Source organism: Drosophila erecta, unplaced genomic scaffold (assembly GCF_003286155.1).
Source record: "Drosophila erecta strain 14021-0224.00,06,07 unplaced genomic scaffold, DereRS2 tig00000055-arrow-pilon, whole genome shotgun sequence".
Lineage (NCBI taxonomy): Eukaryota > Metazoa > Arthropoda > Insecta > Diptera > Drosophilidae > Drosophila > Drosophila erecta.
Window position 1 is genome coordinate 15,907,293 of NW_020825200.1, and position 24,974 is coordinate 15,932,266.

The 24,974-nt window shown below is 45.2% G+C and overlaps 1 protein-coding gene across 5 annotated transcripts; it reads right to left on the reverse strand.

Moving 5' to 3' along the window:
• Nucleotides 1-39: 39 nt before the first annotated feature.
• Nucleotides 40-23,089, reverse strand: LOC6543052 (cartilage oligomeric matrix protein). 5 transcript variants are annotated; one of them, XM_026978812.1, is made up of 14 exons: nt 22,932-23,089; nt 22,271-22,569; nt 15,246-15,425; nt 13,941-14,007; nt 13,568-13,883; nt 13,377-13,506; nt 13,150-13,287; nt 10,626-10,820; nt 10,390-10,507; nt 4,148-4,269; nt 2,054-2,376; nt 510-1,993; nt 317-450; nt 40-248 (listed from the first exon to the last, which is right to left on the reverse strand). In XM_026978812.1, the coding sequence occupies exons 3-14, from the start codon at nt 15,328-15,330 to the stop codon at nt 178-180; spliced, it is 3,183 nt and encodes a 1,060-aa protein (XP_026834613.1). In that variant the 5' UTR covers nt 15,331-15,425; nt 22,271-22,569; nt 22,932-23,089; the 3' UTR covers nt 40-177. The 5 variants fall into 5 exon arrangements, with proteins under 5 accessions (XP_026834613.1, XP_026834612.1, XP_026834614.1 ...); XM_026978811.1 differs by having other exon boundaries at nt 23,052-23,086; XM_026978813.1 differs by having other exon boundaries at nt 23,020-23,081.
• Nucleotides 23,090-24,974: the final 1,885 nt, after the last annotated feature.

The following is a 24,974-nucleotide window of genomic DNA, read 5'->3' on the forward strand; positions in this document are numbered from 1 at the left end:
CTGGTTCCACCTGGGCCAGGGCCAACTTGATTCGGCTGATTTTCGGGTTGGAAAACGCGACTCCAATGGCCAACTGGGTTGGCAACTCATTTATTAACTAAGTGGTAGCATTAATACGTAATTTGGTTAAAATTGATGGCAGAAAAGGCTTTATGGCTCTGAGGATTGGGGTTCCCTTCAGTCCTGCAACTCCACCTTCGTCTTGAGATAGTCGGACAGATCATTGTAGATCAGGGGCTCAACACGATCTGTATTGAAAAATATATGTAGAAAATGGTTTAGTTGAGTTGAGGAGCCCTTGTTCCGATTCTCTTACTATTGCACTTGTACTGCAGGTTGGACCATATAATCATCCTCTGCGAGAAGCAGAACACGCCCAGCCGACCGCCCTTCAGTGTGGAGTCGAACACATTGCCCGAGTCGAAGATCAGGTGGTTGCCCTCGTGCATTCTGTGGGGAAAGGGAGATTGAGACATGGGAACCCAGCCATGGAACCTGCTATCACTCACTGCAAGCGGATGAGGCCGATGGCCGGTCGATGCACCAGGGACCAGCGGTAGGAGGTCCTTTCCTTCCAGGCAATGTTCTTCGGATCCTTCCACAGCAGCCTGGCCTCTCCGTCGGTGTTTCCCTCGTGCCACAGGCTGTTCCTCATCATTGGCCCCGGACCCTCGGTGCTGTTGACCAGCTTAATCTGGATGCCCGGTGCCGCGGAGGCGGTGAATGGTCGTGGCTCCCAGTAGGTTTGGGTGCCCTTCTTCCACTGAACCACGTAGTACTTGTAGCTGCTCTGGTAGCTGAACACAAAGCCGGCGTAGTCGTCGTCCGTGTCATCGTTGATGTAGAAGGTACCGTCGAAGTCAACGCCTCCGAAGGCGTCCTTGCCCACCGCAAGACCAGGATCCGAATTGAGGGTCTGGACTATCTCGGTGCCATTTGCATGCACCACCCAGTTGGGATCCGCTTGGGATAGGCCTTTGGGATCCAGTGGAATGGTTTGAAGAGTGCGAAAGTCCGTGTGATGAATCATCGAGTTGTTGGGGCAGTTGTCCATGGCATTTGGCACCCCATCTACGTCTTCGTCATCCTCGCAAGAGTCACCCTTGCCATTGCGATTGAAGTCCTCCTGCTTCGGGTTCTTGGCCAGCGGACAGTTGTCCTTGTAGTTTGGTATGCCGTCTCCGTCCATGTCATCATCGCACTCGTCGCCTGTTCCATCACCGTCAGTATCAAGCTGGTCCGAGTTGCTGACCATTGGGCAGTTGTCCAGCGAGTTTGGCACTCCATCGTCATCCCCGTCGATGTCTCTGTGACAGGCATCGCCCACAAAGTCCATGTCGCGATCCTTCTGGTCGGGATTGGGGAGATTCGGACAGTTGTCGCAGCCATCGCCCACACCATCGTTGTCCACGTCCGACTGACTAGGATTCGGCAGCAGCGGGCAGTTGTCCAACTCATTCGGTATGGTGTCGTTGTCGATATCGCCATCGCACTCGTCCCCCAGTCCATCCTCGTCCGTATCCAGCTGCCTGGGATTGTACTTGAGCACGCAGTTGTCACACACATCGCCCACTTTGTCCCCATCCGAGTCCAGCTGCTCGGTGTTGTAGGCGAGCCAGCAGTTGTCCTGGCTGTTCTGGACATTGTCGCCGTCGGCGTCGTCGTCGCACCCATCACCATATCCATCCAGATCGGCGTCTTCCTGGCCGGAATTGGGCAACTTTGGACAGTTGTCCCGCTGGCAGTGCAGCTCTGGACAACCGATTGCCTGATCCGGCCATCCATCCACGTCGGTGTCCCTACCGCAGATCAATCCGTTGCCCGCCCATCCCACATTGCAGTGGCACTTGTGGCGCCGGTTATCCATTCGCAGGCACACAGCGTTGCGGTCACAAACGGTTCCATCTGTGCACACGGACACCGAGGATCTGTCTAGGCAGCTGTAGGTGCCGTTCGTTACATATCCTTCGTGGCACTGGCATCTGTAGGAACCCTGAGGCAGATTTGTATTATCTTTTAACCATTTTAACCATTAGATGTGCATCATACTCACAATCTCGTTTATGCAAGTGGAATGCTCCGGGCAGCGGAAGAACCCAGTTCGGCACTCATCGACGTCCAGGCACGTTTGCCTGCGATAATCCACGGAGTAGTAGTCGGCGAAGTAGCCATGGGCGTGGATGCCATCGAAGCCAACGGGGCACGGACTGCACTGGAAGCCAGGACTAAGATTGGTGCAGGTCGTAAGCTCGTCGCAAGGATCGTAGAGCTGGCACTCATTCATATCCCGGCAGCTGGTTCCGTTTACTTCGTGGCCCATTGGACACGAGATGCAATGAAAGTAGGGCGGGTAACCAACCTGGAGGCACTGGGCGCCTTCGTTGAGTTTAAGAGTAATCGCAAAAATAACGTAAGATGTTTGGATTGCATTAAAACGAATGGAATCAGATGAGTTATTCACGAAGCTGCCAAATATTCATTCAAATATGTATGAGTACCTTTTTGAGCCATTTCGATCAAAGAAAACTCTTCCCCAGCTTCTGTTTTCCAGGACAATTCTACTTCTTCAACAAGAAGAAAATCTAGGTTGATCCCCAAGGGATCAATATAACTTTCTTTTAAATAAGTTATATTTCTTTACCATAATCTATAAGATATTACGAGTGCGACTGTCACTCACCGTTGATCTCTGAATACATGACCAGAAAATGATAGCGTATAAACATGATGCGATAGAAAGGCATGTGGGATTGGGGAGATGATTTCGATGGGCAAATAAAAAAATGTGCAGCCAATGATGGAGTTTATTTATTAAATACCAAAGATTACAGCGTACATTTTGTATTAATAATATTCATAGTTTATTACAATAATTGGGAGATTTCAGGCGGGGCAAGCAAATTTTGTTACACGTTTATAGACTCCACTTTCTGGGCATTTGATTGGGACGTACATAAATAGTCTTTCTACAATAACTTTTCAAGGATATTATCTCATGTTTTCCGTTGGAGCTGCGTCTGCTGTCAAATGAATTGCTAATACTATGAACTCCGCTGTTCGCCAATCGTAGAGCTTACAACTTATGACTATTTTATAAAGTAGTAATTCTACGCTCTGTACTTGTAATTTAGTTGTGTATCATAGCTCAGCCGAAACGTTGCGATAGTCCCTTCCTCCGCGGATTAGTTCGTTACGACCGAGTATTTTCGGGCGGTGTACTGGCTCTGCCTCTGATAGTGTTGCACATTATGCGAGGGCACTAGAATGTTGCCTGATACAAATGAGAATTGTCGATTAGTAAGTAGGAAGGTAATGTGCGATGTGTCCCATTCACTCGGCCAATTAAGTCCACCTACTGGAATCGGGTCGAGCACTTTGTACTTTTGCCGCAAATCAATTAGACAACTTGGCATATAAGGCCCCAACATTCCAGCACGCTCAAGCCCGTCTTTGGATCGTAGTATACGAGTACCTCTGAGCTTTGATTAACCCTCTTGTTTCACACATTCGCGAGAAGCCCCAAATTACCCCAGGTACTATATAATTTTCGAGGGTTTTTTATTCAATCAGAAGGGTCGGCAGTCCTCAGAGGCCGAATTAAACCGAAGTGGGCATTAATAAATCAAATAATCGTGTGAATTGAGTGCGCTACGATCAAATGGGTAGGGCACATGAGTTCCTTAGAGACCGGTTGTATTCATCTAAGAAACTCAATAGTTAACTGTTTAAATATAGATGCACTGAATGCAGGCTTATTTTTTTTAAGAAAATATCACAAATTAAGAACAAAACACTTCAAATAAATTAAAATGTTATATTTTCTGTGTAAAAACGTGTAATTTTTCAGTCGTCATTTACTGTTGTTGAGCCCCAAAAAGTTCAATTTAAATGTTATTGTTTACTAGACCCTAAAATTGATACCAAACAGCTTAAGAACTCAAGCATAACCCCTTTCAGTTTTGTTAAGAACCTCAATAAGTGTTCTGGGTCCCCATGTTTACCCATCAACCCACTCGCAACTGAGCTGATGGCACGACAAACGCAAATTAGCCATAAAACCAACAAAATCCCCAAAAAGACAAAACTCCATTTAGGAGCTAGCACCGGGTGTGGGGCAGCCCATTCCAATCGAGTGGCTGCGACTTACCTGAGGGGCACGGTGTGTCCAGGCAAGGATTACGTAGCGAACATGTGCGTCCATCACCTTCGTAGCCGGCTGGACAGGAGTCACACTGGGCTCCATTCACGGTATCGTGACACTGAACGCCTCTGCAAAGGGAGACACAGATTGTTGTTGTTAATGCGATCGAGCAGGAGGATGAAATGGAATGGTATGGAATGGGTTCAGTGTGGTGTGTGTGCTATTCGGGGCACATTGTTTATTATTATTAATACCGACAGGCAGGAACAAACAGCAACAAAAGACTGTTAATGTTGGACACAGTCGAGCATACAAAGGCATATTTATTAATGATGTTTGGGTTTGGTGGGGGAAACGGCTGCACAAAAGCCACTGAGCTGGGAAAAGTAAGAGAAAAGGTTGCCCCGCCGAGGATGCGAGGGTCACAAAAGCACCGACAAAGCGCACTTCGACAAGCGGCAAGACATGTGCCAGGGGTGCCTGTGCTCCTCCGCCTCCTCAGGTGGATTTTCGGATGGTTCACCCGCAGGAAGGCAACGGATCCCGAAAAGAAAACAAATTACAATTACAAGAAAATCTTATTAAAGGCCAGCAATGCGAAACACAAATAAGTTAAGGATGGGGGCATCGAGTGTGTGTAGGCTGCGACGCGGATGGCCGATGTCCAATGCCCAATGGCCCATGGCCAAAACACAAAACAGGCAACTGCATTGCATGCATGTAGATTTCACCGACCGTTTTCCTTATTTATGCTCGAGTGTGGGATTGCTTATGGCTCTGCAAAATATTTACATATCATGACATGGTCATTAGTTCGCCCCGGGTTGGGGGTTACAGTTATTGGCCCATCGGCCAATGTTCCGTCTTCATCTGCATCCATTCTCATCAGCGACTCCGGCATCCCGACTCGTTTTGCATCCCACTTTGTCAGGACATAACTCTTGGCAGTCCAATTTCCCTGGAAGATCACCCATCGGCAAGAACTACCGTGCCCAACTGACCCAGAAGCCATAGTTTCAAACATTTTATGGCTAGGCACACAGTGCGTTTTAGCCTGCCGGAAGTCTCGGTTCGAGTTATAGACTTGGAAGACTTGGCCCTAGCTACCCAACTTGCATTTGGCCTCTGGGGAAAGCTGTAATAATGATCTAGCACACGTAAAAGGGTTTGAAATGAGGCGGTGTTAATACCCTGCAATGCAAAAATACCTGTGAAACGCATTTTAGTAATGACTGAAGGCAGTGTTGTAGAGACCAAACAGAATCTGCGGTGATGCTACCAATTTCTCGTATGTTATTTTCATAAAACATTAATTTTGAACCACACATGGTATTCAGTACTCTCGCTTTAGGCAGAGTATTAAAACAACATAGGCTGGAGTAAAATTCGAGTCGCAAAAACTTGAAGTATTGCTTTTGTTATTTCTTGGCTCTGTCAGTTGATGGGATCCATCAGCTTGGAGCCCTCGACTTAGGCATGTCCATGGTGGGCAACAACACACTTGTCCCGATCCGCGGAGTATGCGTCAATTTGGGGTTCTCGAGTGGAAGCATTTCGGGGATCGCCTCTAACTGGTTGGGCGCAATTAGCAAAAAGTGTTAAGTACTTAAGTGGCAAGCGGTCCAAGAGGAGATCCCCAACCAGGTTGCTTGATGCTGCGTGGGGGTTTTCGCTTTCCGGCTGCGTTCCCAGATGCCTCCGCCCCAATCTTCTGGGCCAGCCTCCCTCTCCTGGCCGCCACTTTGCGCTTTTCTGCTTTGTTTCAGTTCATTCGACCATATTGTCTGGGTCCGCGGCACTGCGGCATCGTTTGAGTGCTGGGAAAATATCCAGTCAAGCGCAACGAGGAACGCATTAGCATTTCAGCCGCCTCCGTCCACCAGTCGGCATGACGGACCCAAGCCCAAGCCCAAACCCATGCCCAAACCCAGAACCAGACCCACTTGCTTCGTCTTGACTGCCGTTCTTTCTGGACGTTCTTTTTATTAACCACGCATTCATAATTCATAATTCCAATTTGCTGGTCTGAGCCGAGTTCGAGTCCAGTTCAAACACCGGCCCAAGGAGCCATAGAAGGAATAGAGGGCAGGTCCCAGTGAAGGAGCAGGGCCTGAGTAATGTGTGAACATGGCTCTGAAGCATGCAAAGGCTTTTAGCCACATGGCACTGGTATGGGGGAGCACGCAAGTTTGAATCATCAGGGATTACAGTATATACTCGTACGATTAGAGTATTCAATATTACTGTACTTAGGATCTGTTCGGAGCCCACCAATCACATATTTTAGATATCCCCTTGGCCCGTTTAATGTTCTATTAGCCATACGGATCGAACGTGAGCCTTATTCTTAGGGCCTACCCGACCGCTCTGCCATTAACCTCATCCAAATGGCTTCTAATGGTAGCGCATGCCATGCAAATGCTCAAACAACAAAAGAGCCATGGAACACTTGGCTGCCACTCCAAGGAGAGCGCCCCTTCTGATGGAGAAGTGCATCCGAGCAGTGCCACCAATCTTCAATACCATGTACTCCATCCCCCAATCCTCGAATGTGGCGCACGCTCTGGACAAACTGCAGCTAACTGCCATAAAGCGGCGTTTATTTTGCCACAGGCCACTTATCTGCGAGGTTGAGGTTGGGGCTCCAGCTCCAGCTCCAACTCCAGCTCCATCTCCAACTCCGACTCCGGCTGCAGCTTTTCAGCTCTTTGGCTCGGGCCTGATCTCGACTTGGCTTGGCCCAGGCTTGTTTTTGTTTTCATTGCTGCGCCTGCGCATTGCCAAGACAACCGGCGTCGTAAAAAGTTTATGCGGCGTTGCAATTTCGCAAACTCCTCGCGTGGGATGTTCGTAAAACCCGTATTAACGCACTAAGGGAATAGCCTGTATTAAAGTATATCGGGATACTTGAAATGAAAGTTATTTTACGAGTACAGTAAAATTAAAAACACAATTTAATGCCATTAAAGGAAGTAAGTTATTATTGTGAATTAAAGTATTACGTTAATACCAGATATCACATTACTTAAAGTCATACTTATTCGAACCTATTTTATCGAACTTTTTAGCAAGCTTTCGTATATCTGTAAGGTTACCAAATAGTATGAATTTGTTGCTATTTTATTTCCTCATAGAAAATGGATATACTTGTTGTTTAAATAACATTTGTAAAGATTTCAGAATTCCAGTTATCGAAAACGTGAAATAGGGCTGAACATGGCACTGGTCGAATGAAGTTCGTATCATGATATTTCGCCTGGCATAAACGAAGCCCGACTGGGAATCGCTGCCAGTCGACTATTAATTTGAATTCAAGCAGTCAAAAGCTGCCTCGGCCGCCAAGTCAACAGCCACAGCAACCCAGGCAGAGTAACAACAAAAACGAATACCCAGCCACGACGACTTGGAATCAATGGATCCACTTTTTCCCGATGCGTAGGCGAACTTGATTCACACTGAGATATGCGTTCCACCGAACTTTGATGTTTCGAGCTGTGAACCAGCTAGCCACGGCTTCCACTCGCAGCTTTTCCTGCTTTTACCTCTGGCCGTAAACGTAACGATTTCTTGGTTGTTGGATTGTTGCTGGCCCAGCAGAGGGAGGGGAGCGGGAAACCGAGATTCTGTGGGAAAGTTTCCCCAATCGAACGAAATTCTGTCGCGGGAATTGTCCAACATGCTCGTACACATGTTGCAGCTGCCATCGGCCCAGGAATCACACTCCAAATCGGTATCTCCGATCTCTGGATGGTAATATTATCTCCCTGTCTTGTGGACCGCAGCTTGATTGCACTGCTGATTGTTTCGTCAAATGCATAATTTAAATCGAACAACAGAAGTGTGCGCAGTAGAAACTTTCCGGGCGAAGGCGCCCGACTGTCATCGGCCTGGGGCCAAGTTATGATTGGGCTTTTCAGGTGGTCAGCAGCACCTGGGATTGGGATTGGGATTGTACCTTGGGAAATGGAAAGTGCTGGGCGAAAACGAAATGGGTACAAAAAGATGCGAGCAAATAGGCCACCAAAGTAAATGCCATATGAAAAAGGAGTATGCGATTTGTGCAGCAAAATTATATTACTGATACAACCAAGATTACTCCAAACTTAACTATCAAGAATAAAAAAAATATGTATATGTTTCCACGGAAACATAGATGCATTTTCAATCAATGTGGAGCGCTACCAGGAGTTCACAAGCCTAACCTCCTATGACCTTTTTCATTATGTAACCCGACTCAAAAAAAGCATCAATGCATGGCCAGGGATATTGGAAATGGGATTGGGACCCATATAATGTCGCCATAAAAAACGCACACAAGATAGCTGCCACAACAAAGGATCAACAGGTGTGCATGTCATTAGCACAAGTTTTACGGCCTTTTAATTGAATCGATGGCCCTTCAAAGCGGCCCTAAAGAATGGGGCTCTGAATCAAAGTGAAAATAAACAAAGCGTTGACCAGATTCAGATGACATGCGTTGGGTACTAGCCTAGAATGATTTGAATGGAGTTTTGGCCATTGGTTTTGGGCCTACCACACACATTGGCCACATTTCATCGATAATGAAAGATGACAGTAACGAGTCGGCGTCGTGACAACATTTAAGGCAATTTTATGCAAATTAAAATACGGTCAGCCAGGGGCGCACCTTGCCCGCAACTCGGACCAAGTAAACACAAACCGAAGCGATTCCGAAACCGAAGACACCTACAACACCGGGTTCCTAGCCCGCTCTTTGGGAGCCCTTTCCAATAATTTACTTAAATTTATGGCCTACGTTCTGAGGCTCCTATGCGCGTGGCCAGTGGAGCACAGGCGCTCACTTCTCGCATTTCCCGGGGGTCCGTGGTCGGGGAAAGAATAACAGAAATCACTTTAAGTGTCTTGACACAATGAAGTCAGTCAGTCCTCAGAATCGAGCCGGGCACATTGGGCATAACTGGGTGCGGGTTCCTTATACCGGCGCGCATTTAACTAATTTATGCGGCTGCCTCAAGTGCCATTTGTGGTCCAGACCCCACAGCTCTGGGTTCCGTAGTGCCAAAGGTTTTGTTGCATTTTGTCCAACAATATCTACCAAATATTCTTCTCCAGTTCCAGCTCCGTTACATCGCACAACTTGTTATAGATTTGTTTAACATATTTATGACTGGTGGACTGGTGGACTGGTGGTGGTCGGTCGAGTGGTGCAGGTGGGGAGCAAGTCCGATATAATGTTTTTATTAGGGTCCCCAGCAGTGCTGTGGGTCTTTTGCATAATTAGTTTGGCAGCGCCAGAACAATATTTACCACTTTATTGAGTTCCCATTGTGACAAACTCTTCCGGTTTCCAGATACCATCTTCATATGGGCTGTGGGTGGATCAGAGTCTAATTGTCCCTGTTATGAATCCAAATTTCTATTCCGAATCGCTGACCTGACCCCATTAATAATCTTAAAGAGATCAAAGAGATCTTTCGACAGATAAATCCGTTTCTTGGAGTCCATTTGAATATCTAACTCACCGCGACTAGATTATTCAGACGCGATAATGCGTAAGAAATGTAAAATCTTGCAGTGTAAGAGGGGATTAGGAAGTCTTCGCATTCGAATTGACATATCTACGATCTACGAAGCTTATCAGATGGACAGAGGTGAGAGAACAGGTTCCACCTGGTTCCATCCCTCACGTCATGTGAGTCACTGACTCACGGCCATTAAGCCCAATCCACTTACTCTGTTCTGGGTAACCAGCTTATGTCCATGGTCGCCTTGCTCCCATTTATTCGTGGAATTCACACAGGGCAAATAGGCAAATGGGCAGAAAGGCCTAAATGTGTCTTCTTCTCAATGGCCATCACGTGCTTATCAATCACAGATTGAGATATGCATATGGATGGCCCTGCCGTTGGGGAGCTTGTCAAGGAGGCGCTGCTTGGCTGTTTGACTAGATCATCAAACCATAAACAACATCAAATTGCCATTAAGGCCAAATGCAAATAATTGCACAGTCAGGACGGGGATAAGCCTCTCGGATGGCGGTGCTTTTCAAGCCCTCGCAGTCGCAGCATGACAAATACAATTAACATGGATGCGATGGCCACGCCCTTGACGCCATTAAAAACTCCACAAGCCGCGTTCATTTTCCTCGCACCAGCGCACGAAGAGCGCACGCACAGGATTATATACTCGTATGTATATACACCTTGTGTATATGTATATGGGTGTATGCAATGTATAAAGTGTATAAGGATGCAGGACGGACTTACGGATAGCACATGTGGTGGGCACAGGTAACGCCCGGCTTGCAGCTCTTGCCATCGCCAATGAAGCCAAGGGGACAGTGGCCACATCTGGGTCCGGCCGCCGAGTCCAGGCACTCCACTCCTGAAAATACACAGTTGATCGGCATGAGCTTTTAGATTCGATAGCTCTACTTTATCTTTTTGCCATATTTATGCTTCTAAGATAATGAGTACTTAGGTACTTGGGTAATCGCACTCACCAGGATAACAGGGATTTGCGGAACGGCAGTCGGGCTCGATGCGCAGTTGGTTGTCGGGGGTGAGGGGATTCTTGCAGCCGGCACAGTTCTCCAGGAGCATCCTCAGGTAGGCAATCTCCTGGCGCTGGTGGGCGACGTCTTCGCGGAGCAGCTTCACCAGAGCCAGTAAATCGCTGAGCGAGCGTGCGAGGGCGTCTGTTTGGAACAATGGGCAGAGCAGCGAGAGAAGCGTTACAGTTGAGATAAGTCGGGATCGGTGGGGACTTTAAATAAAGCAACAATAATTCACCAACTCCCTGCACACCCCCCACAACTTCCACACCCTGGAAAAAGTCGGCGAATGTGTGTGGGAAGCGTTCAAGCGGCTGACAAGATTAAGGTCTAACCGATGCACTCATTTCGCACTCACTTCAGCGGGCGCAGTGCAGACCCTCCGATTGCAACCTAATCCGCTTTGTCGCTCCAATGGATGCAGGATTTCGAACAGCTGCTAATGCGACCGGCGTTTTAGTGCAGCCTAATGCAGTGGGACAACAAAACCGATCACCTAATCCCGATCGCTCGACTCACTGGGGATGAGTCAGTGTGATTAACTGATCAACTGGAGGAAATGGCATACTCAGGTTCTAAATATATGCTAATTTTGTGTGTAGGTTGATTATTTCGCATGTGACTAATCTTGGCCAGAATTCGCGACCGGATGTGGGTCATCAATCCCCACCGGAACTGATGAAACTAAGTCAAACTAAAAACTAAAAAACCTATATTCAACTTATTGTATCAAGATCTTGTATTAAGATCTTGTAAAACTGCTCTACAGATTTCCTTGGCTGACCAGATGTCTCAATTTCTTATGGTTATCCTGGCACGGTCAGCAAATTGCAAAATATCGCTTGGAGATCTGTCATCTCTAGGCCTTTGGATTGTACAACAACATGTACGACACATGGCAACAACTAAACTAGTTGAGCTTAGTGGTCCGTTCTATGGGCACATCTGACTGACTTTGTCGGTTTGCCTGCCTGAGTGAGTTTTGTCAACATTGAAAACGCCGCCGCCTCAACGCCCAAACGCATCCGTTCCAAGTCGGATCGGGTGCCCCTCCGTCCCTGCTCCTCCAGCTGGGGTCTTCGCCCCAGCAATCTCGATCTCGTTTTGGTTACATTTGGCAACCTTCGCTTCCATCTGGTTCGTTGGCGGCGTGGCCACGTAATTCATTCATTACGATTCGCCGTTTTCGTTGGCTTTGCCTTTGCGATTTATATGCCGCCCCGTACTCATGTCAAGTACACTCGAAAAAAGGCAGCTTCTACCATTAAATAAATCTACCATAGAATAAACGACATGTACTCTGTCTCATTTACAAAGTCATATAGTCGATGGTCGGTTTTGCAAGTGCACAGCTGAATTTGTCTCTGTGTAGATTGTGTGGGTACAGATCATAGCTGGCTACCAATTTGGTGTCTTTGCTCTGAGCCAGATAAATAATAATTATGCCGGCTCGACACCAGGCCATGTTGGAATCGAGTGCACAGCTTATGCGCGGCTTTGTCATATCTCGGCGTTCATTAGTGAGTGTGCACTGTGGGCGCCCCGTAGCCCTCCATCCACTGGCGCTATTACCCTTTTCCCGCGATCACTTAGCGGCGACTTATTGGCCAAGACAGTGACACCGATGGGGGTACCTGTGGCTATAGTACACAGGTACAGATAGTGCTTGGGTCGTTATTAATTGCTTGCCAGATTTATAAGGCATTAGCGAGTTAGGCGAGATGGTTGCGACTTGGCCACCGAATGAAGACCTTAATGCTCAAGGACAAGCAAATCGGTATTGGGGAATGGCATGGCAAGGGTATTAGCCTTCTGATGTGCTTTATAGAGCAACATTTTTGCATTGCGAGAACTAAACTATTGGCGTAGTGGTTTAGCTACCCACATGCTTTCTGCCATATAAGGAACCCCTCTTTAATGCTATCAATCAGCAACAGTTCTATAATTTTGACAGCTCCGTTTCCTCTTCCCATTCAATGAAATTAATAGAAACAACTTAAGAAGGTAGAAAGAATCGATTAACAGAAATTGCTAACGCTCGTAACTGCTTAAAACTATTCCAAGATATCGCCATTTGAGAATGCCTCTACTGGATTTCAAGGCCTCGTTCATTCACTTGCACATGCCATTGAAATCTCAAGCCCCCACTCGATGCAACAATCCCCCGAATCAGCGAATCACAGCCCACTCACATACCCCATTTCAGGTTGCTCCACTACATTCGCCTAATTGAATTATGTCCCTCGAGTGACATAAACGCCAACTGACAAAGGCCAAACAATTTCATCAAAACGAGCCTCTCATCTAGCACCAGCCCAACCCTCGGGGCCGTAGGAAGCCCTCGTCGTTTTGGAGGGGGCCACGCCTTTGGGCCAAGATTCGTTGACTGCCGCGAGACTACCGACTGACAGTTGATAACCGACTACGGAGGAGTTGGGTGGATGAGGTGGTGGTGCTGCTGCTGGGCACCTACCTTCGCAATCGCCATTCAGGACGGGAATGTCGCCGCGCTCCACATCCGTTGGCACCTCCTGGTGTCTGTGATCCACGACTCCTTCCCGGGCGATCGTTGGCTCATACCAGCCGCGCACATCGCGCTTCTTGTTCTTCTCTGCAAAGATTGGGGTACACAGAGCAGCATATGTAGATCACAGATGTAAGTGGGTCGTAGGGAGCCAAAGACTCGCGGGGATAACTCACCACGCTCGGTGATCTTGTTGCGCAGCATGCGGCGATTGCCACGACGATGGCTGCCCTTCTGGCAATTGGCCCGCTGCAGGGAGTGCTCCATGTCCCCGTCGAAGTGGAGGGGATACTTGCGCTCACGGAACTGTCAACGAAATGGTTCACTGATCTTCAATGCCACTTGAGACCAAGCACCATCTACTCACCAGCTTGATCACCGGATCGTCCATCTGGGTGTACAGCTTGGCCAGGTTCATGTCGATGTCGTGATGCGTGCTCGCCTTGCAGTCCACATAGAGCGTTATGCGGTTCTTGGAGAACTGCAGCGCCAGGGATCGGATGGTGCTCGTCTCGTTGATGTTGGGTATCTCGAAGTTACGCGACTCGGTGGCTCCGTTCGCACTGATGTCCAGGGTCACCCGCTGCTGTTTGCGGTCCAGGAAGAAGGACATCTTGTGCTTCAGCATGGGGAAGTCGATCATGAAGAGTGCCTCTATGGATATGTGCAGCTTTCGACGAGGTCTAGTCGATGGAAGCAACATGTAGTCACATTACATGGTGTTACGATTTATCAATTACCGTATGTGTCGCGTTGATATGACCACATCTCCTTTGCGTATAAACTGCTCCAGTTCAGCAGAAGCAACTGTGAGGGAAACAAATTAAACGGTAAGGTAAGTAGGTAACCTTTTGAGATAAAAATCAAATAAATCAAATTCTATATTCCTTTCCGATTTTCGTGACCTATCTCGTTGGGTGTTGGTTGATCAGTTTTGAGACTGTTAAGAACAACTTCCGTTCTACCGAAACCACACATATTGATTACCAAATAAATAAGTGAGAATAAACAGAGATAATTTGGTAATGTTTGTTAATCTCTTGAAGTAAGCCCAGTCTTAGCCACTTGCTCTGTTTGCCCACAAACATTGGCAATCGGTTATTTCGCCTGCCACAGATTACAACACCTCCGATACGGAACATGGAACTATTTATTTTGGTCACCCAGGGAGATTGCTTTAATACCGCGGACCGTGTTAACCCAAATAAATACACGAGCGCTATTTGCACAATCCGTATAAGTGAACAACTGTGGGTCAAAGAATCCATCAAGACGACTCTATATAGAATTTCACGCATTTGTGCGGTTATTTGTCATGCTGGCAGCGACCGACTTTTGACAGGCTCATGCCAGCTGACCTTCACGACGTGCATTTGGATATCGACTTGGGCATGGACATGGACATAAGCGTGGACATGGACCCGGGACACGGGCATAAAAGTGGCGGTTTCCAGCCGCGCGATCAATGGCTCGTGATCGGGCTGTAATATAACCATCTACGGAGCAGGGAGGTCGCCAACTCAAAAACTAGTGACCCGGCTGTCAGCTGGCGACGTTTGCATTGGGATTTGAGTACAAGATTTACATAAATCGCCAAGTTGTTAACCAAAAGTATGGCTTTCGGGCGGATCTCAGCAAACATTGGCGTTGCAGCCAGTCGCTTTGCAAGCCATAGCAACCGTACAGCCATTTATGTACATACACTGATCAGTAAGAAGCCCATTTGGGTGTATTTATAATGTACAATTGGTTTTGCGAATGCGAATTGCTCCATTTCAGTAAAAGTTCAAAATATTCACGGATAAAACTACCTCAGTATTTTAAACTGTATTACAATGGTCTAATCATAATAATAATAAGCACTTTATCCTAACTAAACTGGCTGGTGACCATAGATGTCGATTGAGTTCCTGTAATGTACTGCTAATAAACCACGCGAATTCTTCAGCTGCATTGCTGGTACAGCCGCTTCTTTTCTCCCAGTGCAGCTGAGGAAAGAGTTCACTGGAATGCAGGGTGCGGGAAGGTGGATCGCCTGCACTTACCTGGATCGAGTGAGAGTGATGCAACCTCCACAAATGTCAGCGCCAAGGCGGTCAACCCGATTAGCAGCACGCGCGTCCAATTCATCGTGGTCGTTGCTGGTGTCTTCTGTGATCTTGGAAAGGGGGCGGGAGTGATGGACTGAGGGGTACGGGCTCCCCACTCCAAAATGTTGCCGTCCGCTGAAATATAAATATAAAGAAAGAAACGATAAAGCGAAGAAAATGGGATCCCAGTCCTCAGCCGGTGGTTGTTTATTTACGTTTAAAAATAAAACGCCCAGTAAAACGCATTGCGTGGAGGAGCATAAAATAAAATCGCATCAAATAATAAATAAAATATAAATGAAATTGTTTAGCGAGAAAAGTATTAGCCTGGACAGAAGTATAGCGATCGGTAAATATTTTGCAGCATTTTTGGAATTCTTAACAAGCATCTCCCCCTTCGCATTTTCCACTCCCCACTTTGCCGGAAGTACTTGGTCGGGTATCACCTAGATATAGCTGCCCAAATATATTTGTAGGGATCTCGCCCTATATCTTTCATCTCTTTGGGCATCTGTGGGCGTCATCATCATAAAGCATTACGGAGCTTAAGTTTTATATTTCTTGTGTGCCCATTGTGGATTCCTTGAGCTGCTCGAGATTTATGTTGGATATTTGCAATCATTCTTTCTTGCATGCCTCTTTTAACTTAAATAAATGTTTATTTAATGTGTGTGTTCAGATTTGTTTTCGCCTAGCTGTGTTTTCAGGTGCTTCTTCAGCGGAAGTTCCGAGGAAAAGTTTATCGGAGCCTAATGCGAAGGTGATGAATTTTAGATAATTGAAACTTTTTCTTAGAAGGCCGCGCGATTAGGTTGGACATAAGTACCATTACGTAAGTATGAAATGAATCACAAAGTATCATAAGTAACGATGTAAAACTACAGAATGTTAACTCTTCTTTTTGCCTTCCTTGTAAAACACTTTGAAAAACTTATTTTATGATTCACATAAATTTTAGAAAAGGGAGCTTGAATTCAACCTGCTTAGGAGATCATAAATTCAGCCTTTAACGATCAGTGAAATTAAATAGAATGTAGTGAAATCTGTGTTGTGGAAAACAGAAATAAGTACCCACTGATTGGCGTAAAACAAGCGGTGGTCGTAAAACAAACCCGAAAATAGGTTAAGGACCTATCCTCCATCCCCAAAATAATCCATTGCAATTAGGTCTTTAGCTCATCACTTGAGCAGCCACAAATGTCAGGAAGTGCTATAAACTGCATAACACACAAATCCAATTGATAGAGACTTACAGTCAGTCCAGCTCCGAGCTCATCCTCCGACTCCAACTCCAACTCCAACTCCCAGCCATTACACAACTTTCATGCTTAAATAAACACAAGAAATGTGGCCGAGATGTTGTTGGCTTTAGCTCTGAGGTGTCCCAGGAATGTAGTAACGGTCGCCGATGCTCCAAGCAGCCACATTGGGATTCACAGTCAGAGCCGGGCCAAAACCAAATGGCGTTCTGGCCATACAAGACACGACGACAACTTCTCCGATACTGGTCCAAAATGTTGACTGACAGTTATGGATTTATAGTGGCAGTGGATATTGCTGTTGTTGACTTCTCGTTCTCTTGGCTACAATGTCACTGAGTCACAAGTGGACGGGCTGTAGGATCTGTTCCGTTTATGGGTGTAATCGCAATTACCGGAGCTTGGGTCTCTGTCTCCCCACGTAATAAAACTAGAAGAAACGGTGGCAGATCCCATATACTTCGACAGTATTTTAGGGTTTTTATTTTCCATTCGACAGATGTGATATGAGAGTGCTTTAGCATGCGGTTTAAGATGGACAGCCCAGTGCGTTGCTTTGTAGTGGGCGCCATAAGGAAGTTAAATCCATAATGGGCATAAGAGCAATATAAAGTTGTACCAGCAAAGTTGAGAGAATCCTAAACACTCTAACCAATTCGAAAGGACCCCTTGGATTTCAGTAATCTATCAGTGGAATCTGAAGTAATGAAACCAGTAAACAACAAATTCAATGAAAATTAAATTTATATACGGTGGATTAAACATAAAACTGTTTCAACTTATTCCTATCTCATAAGAAAGAGAATCCCATAAGTTCTAAAGGCCTAAGTCGTCCAAGTTATTCAGCCATTTCAAATTCCCTGAAAGGTTATCAAGAACTTAACCCAAGCATAATACCTAAGATCTGTGCCAAGTGTTCATTGAAACGTTTATTAATACCCAGTTAAGTTGGCCGCCGGCTACCAGAACATTTCCCACCAAATGTCAACCGAGTAATCCGCCTCGAACATAAAAAAAACCGAAACCAGCAGTGGAAACACCTTCGAATGTACACCTAAACACATAATCCTCAGGCCTGAAATTTATTAAATACTTTTTAATGCCATCGGTTTGGTATAGATCATGCCTAGACCGGGCATATATCTTTGTCCAGCACCCACGCAGTCATCAAGTTGAGGCCCCAAAAACAAAATTCCGCCATGGAGACGCCAAAGAGTCAACAGCAGCATCGTCAGCATCGTGAAGACGACGCCACATCTACTTACTAAAGCGGACAAATCAGAATCAAAGTCCGTCTCCATAAAGCGACGAGTACATTGATTGACATTTAATTAAGCAAAGGCAAATGCACACGGAAGCCGCAAGGCGATCAATCGACAACCAAAACCGCAACTGGAAAGGGTTCGATGCGATGGGGCTGTGGGACGCAATCTGAATCTGGATCTGGATCTGGATCTTCATCTTCACCCACAGGCCGGGTTAGACCCCTCACTGATCCAAGCCGATTGAACAAGTTTGGCGTCACCGTCATTGCAGTGACAAAGCCGTTTCTGGTCGCTCATCAAAGGAAATTTGATGCTTATCGGAAAAGTCATTTCATCAGATTAAATGGCAGGCCAGAGAGGCCGGCGAAAGGGAAACCAGAACCCTGGGTAGCCAGTTGGCAGCGAGGGTCGATCAAGGGGTATGTTCTATACAGCAGAGGGATGGGATGGCCACTTTGATAAGGTAAATATTTTTATAGCTCCTGATCCCACATTACTACTTTAGGAACTTAAGGACTACAATAATATTATGGTTAGCCTAAGTGACAGTTAATGCTAATGGAAAAAGGCTATTGTGGAAATCTTACTGGTTATTTAGGTGGTTAAAATAACTAAGTGTTCTGTGCGTTTGAAAATAAAAAATTAGCTGCATTATATTTAAGCAAAAACTTGTTTGTTAAGCTGTTTTCGTTTTAATTATTTATATTTAACTAATCAATGAAATATTTAATGTAAGCAATCTACTCTTAAGACCTATCTCAAAGTGCATAGGAGATAGTAAAAATCAGTTTTCAAAATATTGAACTATTTGTTTGTAGATTATGTGAAATAAGTACCAAGACTCGGTAACTTTCGGATGATTGAATGATCTTTAAGGCGGTCCTCGTGCGGCATTAGAAATTCAAATATTTTGACTCTTTTTGAAAAAAGCTATTGAGGAAATCTTACTGGTTATTTAGGTGATTAAAATAACTACATAAGTGTTCTGTGCGTTAGAAAATAAAAAATTAACTGCTTTATATTTAAGCAAAAACTTGTTTGTTAAACTGCTTTCGTTTTAATTATTTATATTCAACTAATCAATGAAATATTTAATGTAAGCAATCTACTCTGAAGACCTATTTCAAAGTGCATAGGAGATAGTAAAAATTTTCAAAATATTGAACTATTTGTTTGTAGTTGATGTGAAATAAGTACCAAGACTCGGTAACTTTCGGATGATTGAATGATCTTTAAGTCGGCCCTCGTGCGGCATTAGAAATTCAAATATTTTGACTCTTTTTCCGATCGCGCCAGCATGCAACCGCGGACGGCGCAGTCCACGTCCCCCAGGGCGTTTAAAACGGCGCAAAAACCGAAGCGGAGAGAAAAACGCTCGCGAGGCTACTGCGCATGCGCGACGCGGCGGTTAAAACCGCGCTTCTGCGCAGTCGCGTGTGGGCAGGACAAGTTTCGCTGCCGCCGCGGGCGTCGTGTCACTGAAATCAAATCAGCCGCGCTTAAATGCTCAGCCAAAAACTTCAGTGCGAGTTGGGGCTCCGAGCGGCTGGCAAACCTGCTGTCAGTCGCTGGTGTGACATGGAAAAAATCTATGCCGGCGCCTACGCAGCACGAGAGTGAAAAATCGGGAGAAAGAGCACTGGTAAGCCACTTAGGGGAATTGGAATTCTTCGGCGGATTTTCATTTGCAGCTAACTTTCTTCGGGCTTTGTTTAATTTGTTGCAGGCACCTCCCAATTATAGAGCAACCAAATAGCGAGTCCACTGCATTGATTTTGAGCAGTCTGATAAATTGGTTTCATCATAATAGACTTTGTATAACTTCCGGCGCAGGCCAGGCATTTTTTCGATCGTTGTTTTGAAAGTGTCAAGATTAGGATTGGAGTCAAAGTCGAGTTCAATAGTCTCGGACGGCACTTGACGTCCTCATTTTATTGATTTCTGTATTTGTATCGATTTGAATTTCGGCCCGGTCTTTTTGTCGGAGTTTTCTCATTGAATATTTGACTATTTATTTTCGACAAAAATGCAGTAGTTGACAGCTGGAAATGTGGCTTTTCAGGTGTTGTATGGAGTCCTATTTCAAAATATTGAAAGGTCTGTCAATTATAAAGCGGGTGATTGAGATTTCTGGTATGGTAATTGCCACCTGCCAAGTTGCTCAATCGCAACAGCAACCGAAAAAACATAAAAATTATTGAAATTGTAGGTGCAAAAAAGCATAAATCACAATTTAAAGACTTTCAAGAAAGGTAGTACTAAAATCTCTGTTATCTTTCATCTTCCGCTTATGAGGTATATTCATGCGATGAGGCAAACATTCATTATGAATACTTTTTTATATAAACATAGCCAGCAGCTAGAAACTGTCTTAAATCGTATTATATTGCCATCAATTAATTTTATACAGCCGCAATATAATTAAATGGTGTTTGTTGAACCGCACCTTGCTATCAGTTGTCTTTAAAAAATTAGCATATCTTCGCAAAATATCCAACGAAAATAATACGCGTGATCTTCGTTATAAATGCTACTCTTCATGCCAGGATAAAGTATACATTTCGGGGCAATTTTTGTTGGCGATCTTGTCAAATCGTTTGAGAATGTGTTTAATCTGTCATTAGACCAAAACCGAAAACCCATTAACTTATGTTGATGAACCATTAAGGCGAAGTCGCGTCTCCATTCGACTTGAATTGGTTTTGAAGCCCCAGTCCAAACGGCCAACACAAATAGCCTTAGCTGCTATTGTGACTGAGCGATATTTGAATTGCAAATTCGAGCTGAAGTCAATACAAAGCATTAAAATTTGTTAGCCTGATTCGCCGCAAAAGGTCGGATATTGGTGTCCAAATGACTTTCCACTGACGATGCGCTAATTTGCTGGTGCAACAATTTTCCACTTAATTTGCATTTGTTTATGAACTCATAACTCGCTGCCAAGCGGAAATTCCAATACCAACAATGGCAATATTATTTATGTTTTAATAATGTCAAACTCAAGCTCCATATATGGCCAGAAATGTATTACCATGTCTGAAGAGTCATCTGTGTGGGGCGCCAAGGGGTGTCAATGTTTGGACAGAGAATATGAAAAAAAAACTCCATATTTGAATAATTATTCACTGATTTTTTGTCACATCTCATTGCAAAACGGAACAGATCGATCTCATATGACCACTGCATTAAAGGGAAAGTATCTATTGTATATACTCCACAACTATCACATATATATTAAAGTATCTCCCAAATAGTGGTTACTACATCTTCAAGATTAATACCCCTTCGGGTCACAACGCCACTGCCTTTGAATAATATATTCAAATAATAAAATAACCGCAAGTCTGAATGTCTTTCGAACAGGCAGTTATAAATTGTTATGGGGATCTTTGCAGTGGGCGTCTTTTAATTGAATCGCTTGGAATAGAGTAGCAGAGCAGTTCGGAGTCCAGTAGAAGCGGCCAAGTGATTGGGAAATCGAGCCAAATAAAATTAAGTATTTTAACCGTTGTTGGGGAATGTGCCCAGCTTCATTTGGTCAACATCGTTAACAATCTGTGGCTGCCGTTGCGGACAACAATTCATATTTGGTGGGGAAAATATTCTGTGCTCTGACCTTATATGATCACATAATTATATGGTAGTTCTCTCGAAGGCATAAACCTCAATCTTTTAAATACGTGTGGAAAGTCCAGTAATTAATAAATTATGACTCGACTGCGGTATTTATGGCGCCAATGCAGATAAGATCTCAAGATCCCCATAGATTAATGTCGCTCGAACGCTGAGGATGCCACAGGCCGATTTAGCTGCGAGATTGCGGTGGACTTGGGTGTGGCTAATTAATATGTATCGATAGTATTTGAATTACAACAACAATTAGCATGATTTATCATCAGATATAAAATGGCGGTGAAATGAATAGAAATCTTGCGAGGCGATCGTAAAAAGTATTCATAAATTGGCCTATCAACAAGTTGGTGATTACCATGCAATAAAGTCGGATGAATAAGAGTTACATTTCTGTGGGTGTCGCAAAGAAATGTGATTTTGTATTCTACAGTCTGTTAAGATAGAAATCTATAAATAAACTTTTACCTATCAATATCGTTCTAAATGATTTTTATTCATAAATAGGGCCTTAATTCACGATTAGTTCCGGATACATATCGCTTATCCTTAAGTCGTCATGTACTCATTATGATTTTGGGTCCAGTTAAAACTATTTCATATAGAAATACTTATAAATGTGCAAAGTCAGGTTATTATCCACTCTCTTTTTTAAGAACAACTTAATATGCTTCAGTACTTCCACGCACTTGAATATGGAATGCACTTCGCACCTGGCCACTTTGCGCATTCATTTTCCGAGTGAGCGGAATAGCCCAGATTGTGGCCACACGATCCCATAGCACACTTACCGCAGCCCGGAGGTCTGGCCCACCTTCACACTCACCTCGTGGTCAAGGACGCTGTTCGTGCACAAGAGGTGCCCCCACTGCGGATGTGGATCTGATCCAAGCGATTCACTTGGCGGGACGGGACTGACAGCTCCTTGTTGTTTTGGCGGCTTGTTTGCGCCACTTGCGGCTGTCAACGCGCAATTTAGAATGGAAACGACCTGAGTTATTTTTACGAGTATTGCCACACTATTTTTCCGCCGCTTTTTCCTGGACGCCCGCCCGCACAGACACTTTTATTATGTTGTAGTTTTGCTGAGCGAAAGATCAAACAAGTCGCAAGGGTATCTTCACACTAAAAGAATCGATAACGAAACGGATGCATTAGACCATTTAAACCCTTTTCGAAATACGCCAGGTAGAAAAGCTGGATTTGGAATGGGGACACACGCGAAGATTTCGTGGAGCCGATTTTATAGTGTCGAGGAGACGAACACGCGACGCCAATGCCGATCCTCCAGCAACGACAACTGCTCCGCAACTGACTCGCCCGTTCGTGCCAATAAAAATTAAAACACTTTTAAGCTATTAAGGCGAACGCGACGCGATCTTGGACAGCTTGGATGCGGAGGATGCTGCTTGAGGATCGATCGGATTTCAAAATATGGCCTGCCGGGCAGAAACTTTGTAACCCGCGAACTGATTTGAAAAGCTCACTTAGGAAGCGTTAGAAAACTCAAACATTCTTGCGATAATTCAATCTATCGGTGCTACTGATTTATCGCCGCCACTTATCACTGATCACCGATCACTTATCGAAGCACCAAGGACACGCACCGTCTTGTTCAACGTTCCAACGCGAACTGAAACTAAAAATTTGTAAATGCAAAGGGAGTGATCGACGCGCAGCGTCGACTGAGGCAGCGGCAGCGACAGCATCGGCGCTGTCGACCGGAGCAGCGACAACTTGTTGTTGCCTTTCTGCAGTCGGTTGCTGTTTTGTTCTCAGCTGTTGACTAGTTGTTGCTCTTGGGAGAAACGCGACGGCGCAGCAGCGGCATTTTGTCTTCGTTTGTGTTTCTTTTGATTTGACGCGTGAGTAAGCCGAAACGCCCACGTGCAAAATTTGCGTAAACATCGACAGTGTGGCCAGATCGCCGTCGAATAATTGCGGAAGTGAGTGGAAAATGTGGTAGTTAGCTTTATGATCCCGTAATTTCCCAGCTTAAATAATTGTATTTAGGAACAGGAAAATAATATAAATAATATGTTTTAACCTAGGTACATAATTCAAAAAGAAGTCTAATAATTTTATTTTCACAAAAACTTGATATCTTTTTCTTCATTGTTTGTTTTCCTTGATCTGTATCTTTTCCAGGATAGGAATAAATATTTTTAAGAATAAATATTATGGCTGAAAGTCGCTCTATATGATTACATTTATGTGTAATTACGTATTGTCCTCAGTTCATTAGTCTATCCACCAATTATTATGGGGGAGCTGCCCACTTGAGCTGCCCCAGTTGTGGATCGTTTGGGCCATTAAACTGAAACTCAATCCCGAAACATGCTTACATTGTCGGACTGTTTAAGGCCATTAAATCGGATTCGTGCGAACCCTTTTTCGATAATGCGTCCAGCCTTGTTTTCGACTACCTCCTCGGCAGCATGGCGATCCCCAAATCCAAAGGGACTCGGTTGATGGTGGCAGGCGTTTGCTCTTTTGAAATGGAGGTCGTAAATAAACGGCACGCTCTGCAGACATTCAAAACAGACGAACTAGTCGTTAAAACTAGAGCCCAAAATGATATGCATATGGCACCTATTAATGGCTACTTATGCAGTACAAGTGTCCCCCATTTCGGAGCTCCCCATCCCCATTTCCAGTTGACACGGGACTGATGCGTAACACGACAGTAGCATCGGGATCCGAGGGGAAGTTGGATGTCCCGACCTGTTCGTCATTATGTCGCCGGCATGTCAGCGGACAGTTGGAGGAGGGCATTATGCAGATGTGCATTTATCATGGAGTTGCGGTGCTGCAGACACACCCGAGATGCTATCCCACATCAACGCTGCATATTTTGCCGCTTTTCGGACAGCGGCGACCACTTGCTGAAATTTCATTATGTGCGTGATTTATAAATAAGCCTCGCTGGCCCCACGCCCCACCCCTTACTCCTCACTTACCGGAGCCCCCATCGTCCGAATCCTCCTCGAGTTGTTCCCAGCATCTTCAGTGGTTACGAGCTAAGACGTCCCACGCACTTTTCGACGGCACAACAGCAACATCATCTCATCTCCTCCGATCTGCTGCTCCCCGAAATGCCTTACCTTCCCCCTTCTCCCCGCCCAGTGCAGTTCAGTGCGTATTAATCATAAAATTGTATTATTAACATGTTTATTTTTCGGTCTTCAAGATTCGATTACACGCATTCTTCCTGCTCTTCGAGTGGAGCGCCGAGTGTTTTCTCAGCGAACGTGACTTTGTTGTGCAGTGTAACGAAAGTGAGCCACTTTCTAGCACTTTGGGGGGCTGGGGTTATCTTTAGCAATTGCTCTAAAAAATATTGTCATTTTACGACTTCGCGGTTAATTGGGTTACGTGGCTTTGGCCAATGACGCCGACCAGGCCAGATGCCTTGCACCTGGGAAAAGTGTGGGCGTTGTTGGAAAATGGTTGGATTGGCGTGGGGCTGGTCAAGCTTCCGGCAAAATCATTCACAGGAGAGTGTTTAATGAGGGGGAAAACAGTTATTT

Coding starts and splice junctions, on each gene's coding strand:
- LOC6543052 (XM_026978812.1), bottom strand. CDS start 15,330: ATGAATTGGACGCGCGTGCTGCTAATCGGGTTGACCGCCTTGGCGCTG. Junction 14,008..15,245: donor ATCACTCTCACTCGATCCAG/GTAAGTGCAGGC, acceptor TTTCCCTCACAG/TTGCTTCTGCTGAACTGGAG. Junction 13,507..13,567: donor ACGATCCGGTGATCAAGCTG/GTGAGTAGATGG, acceptor TTTCGTTGACAG/TTCCGTGAGCGCAAGTATCC.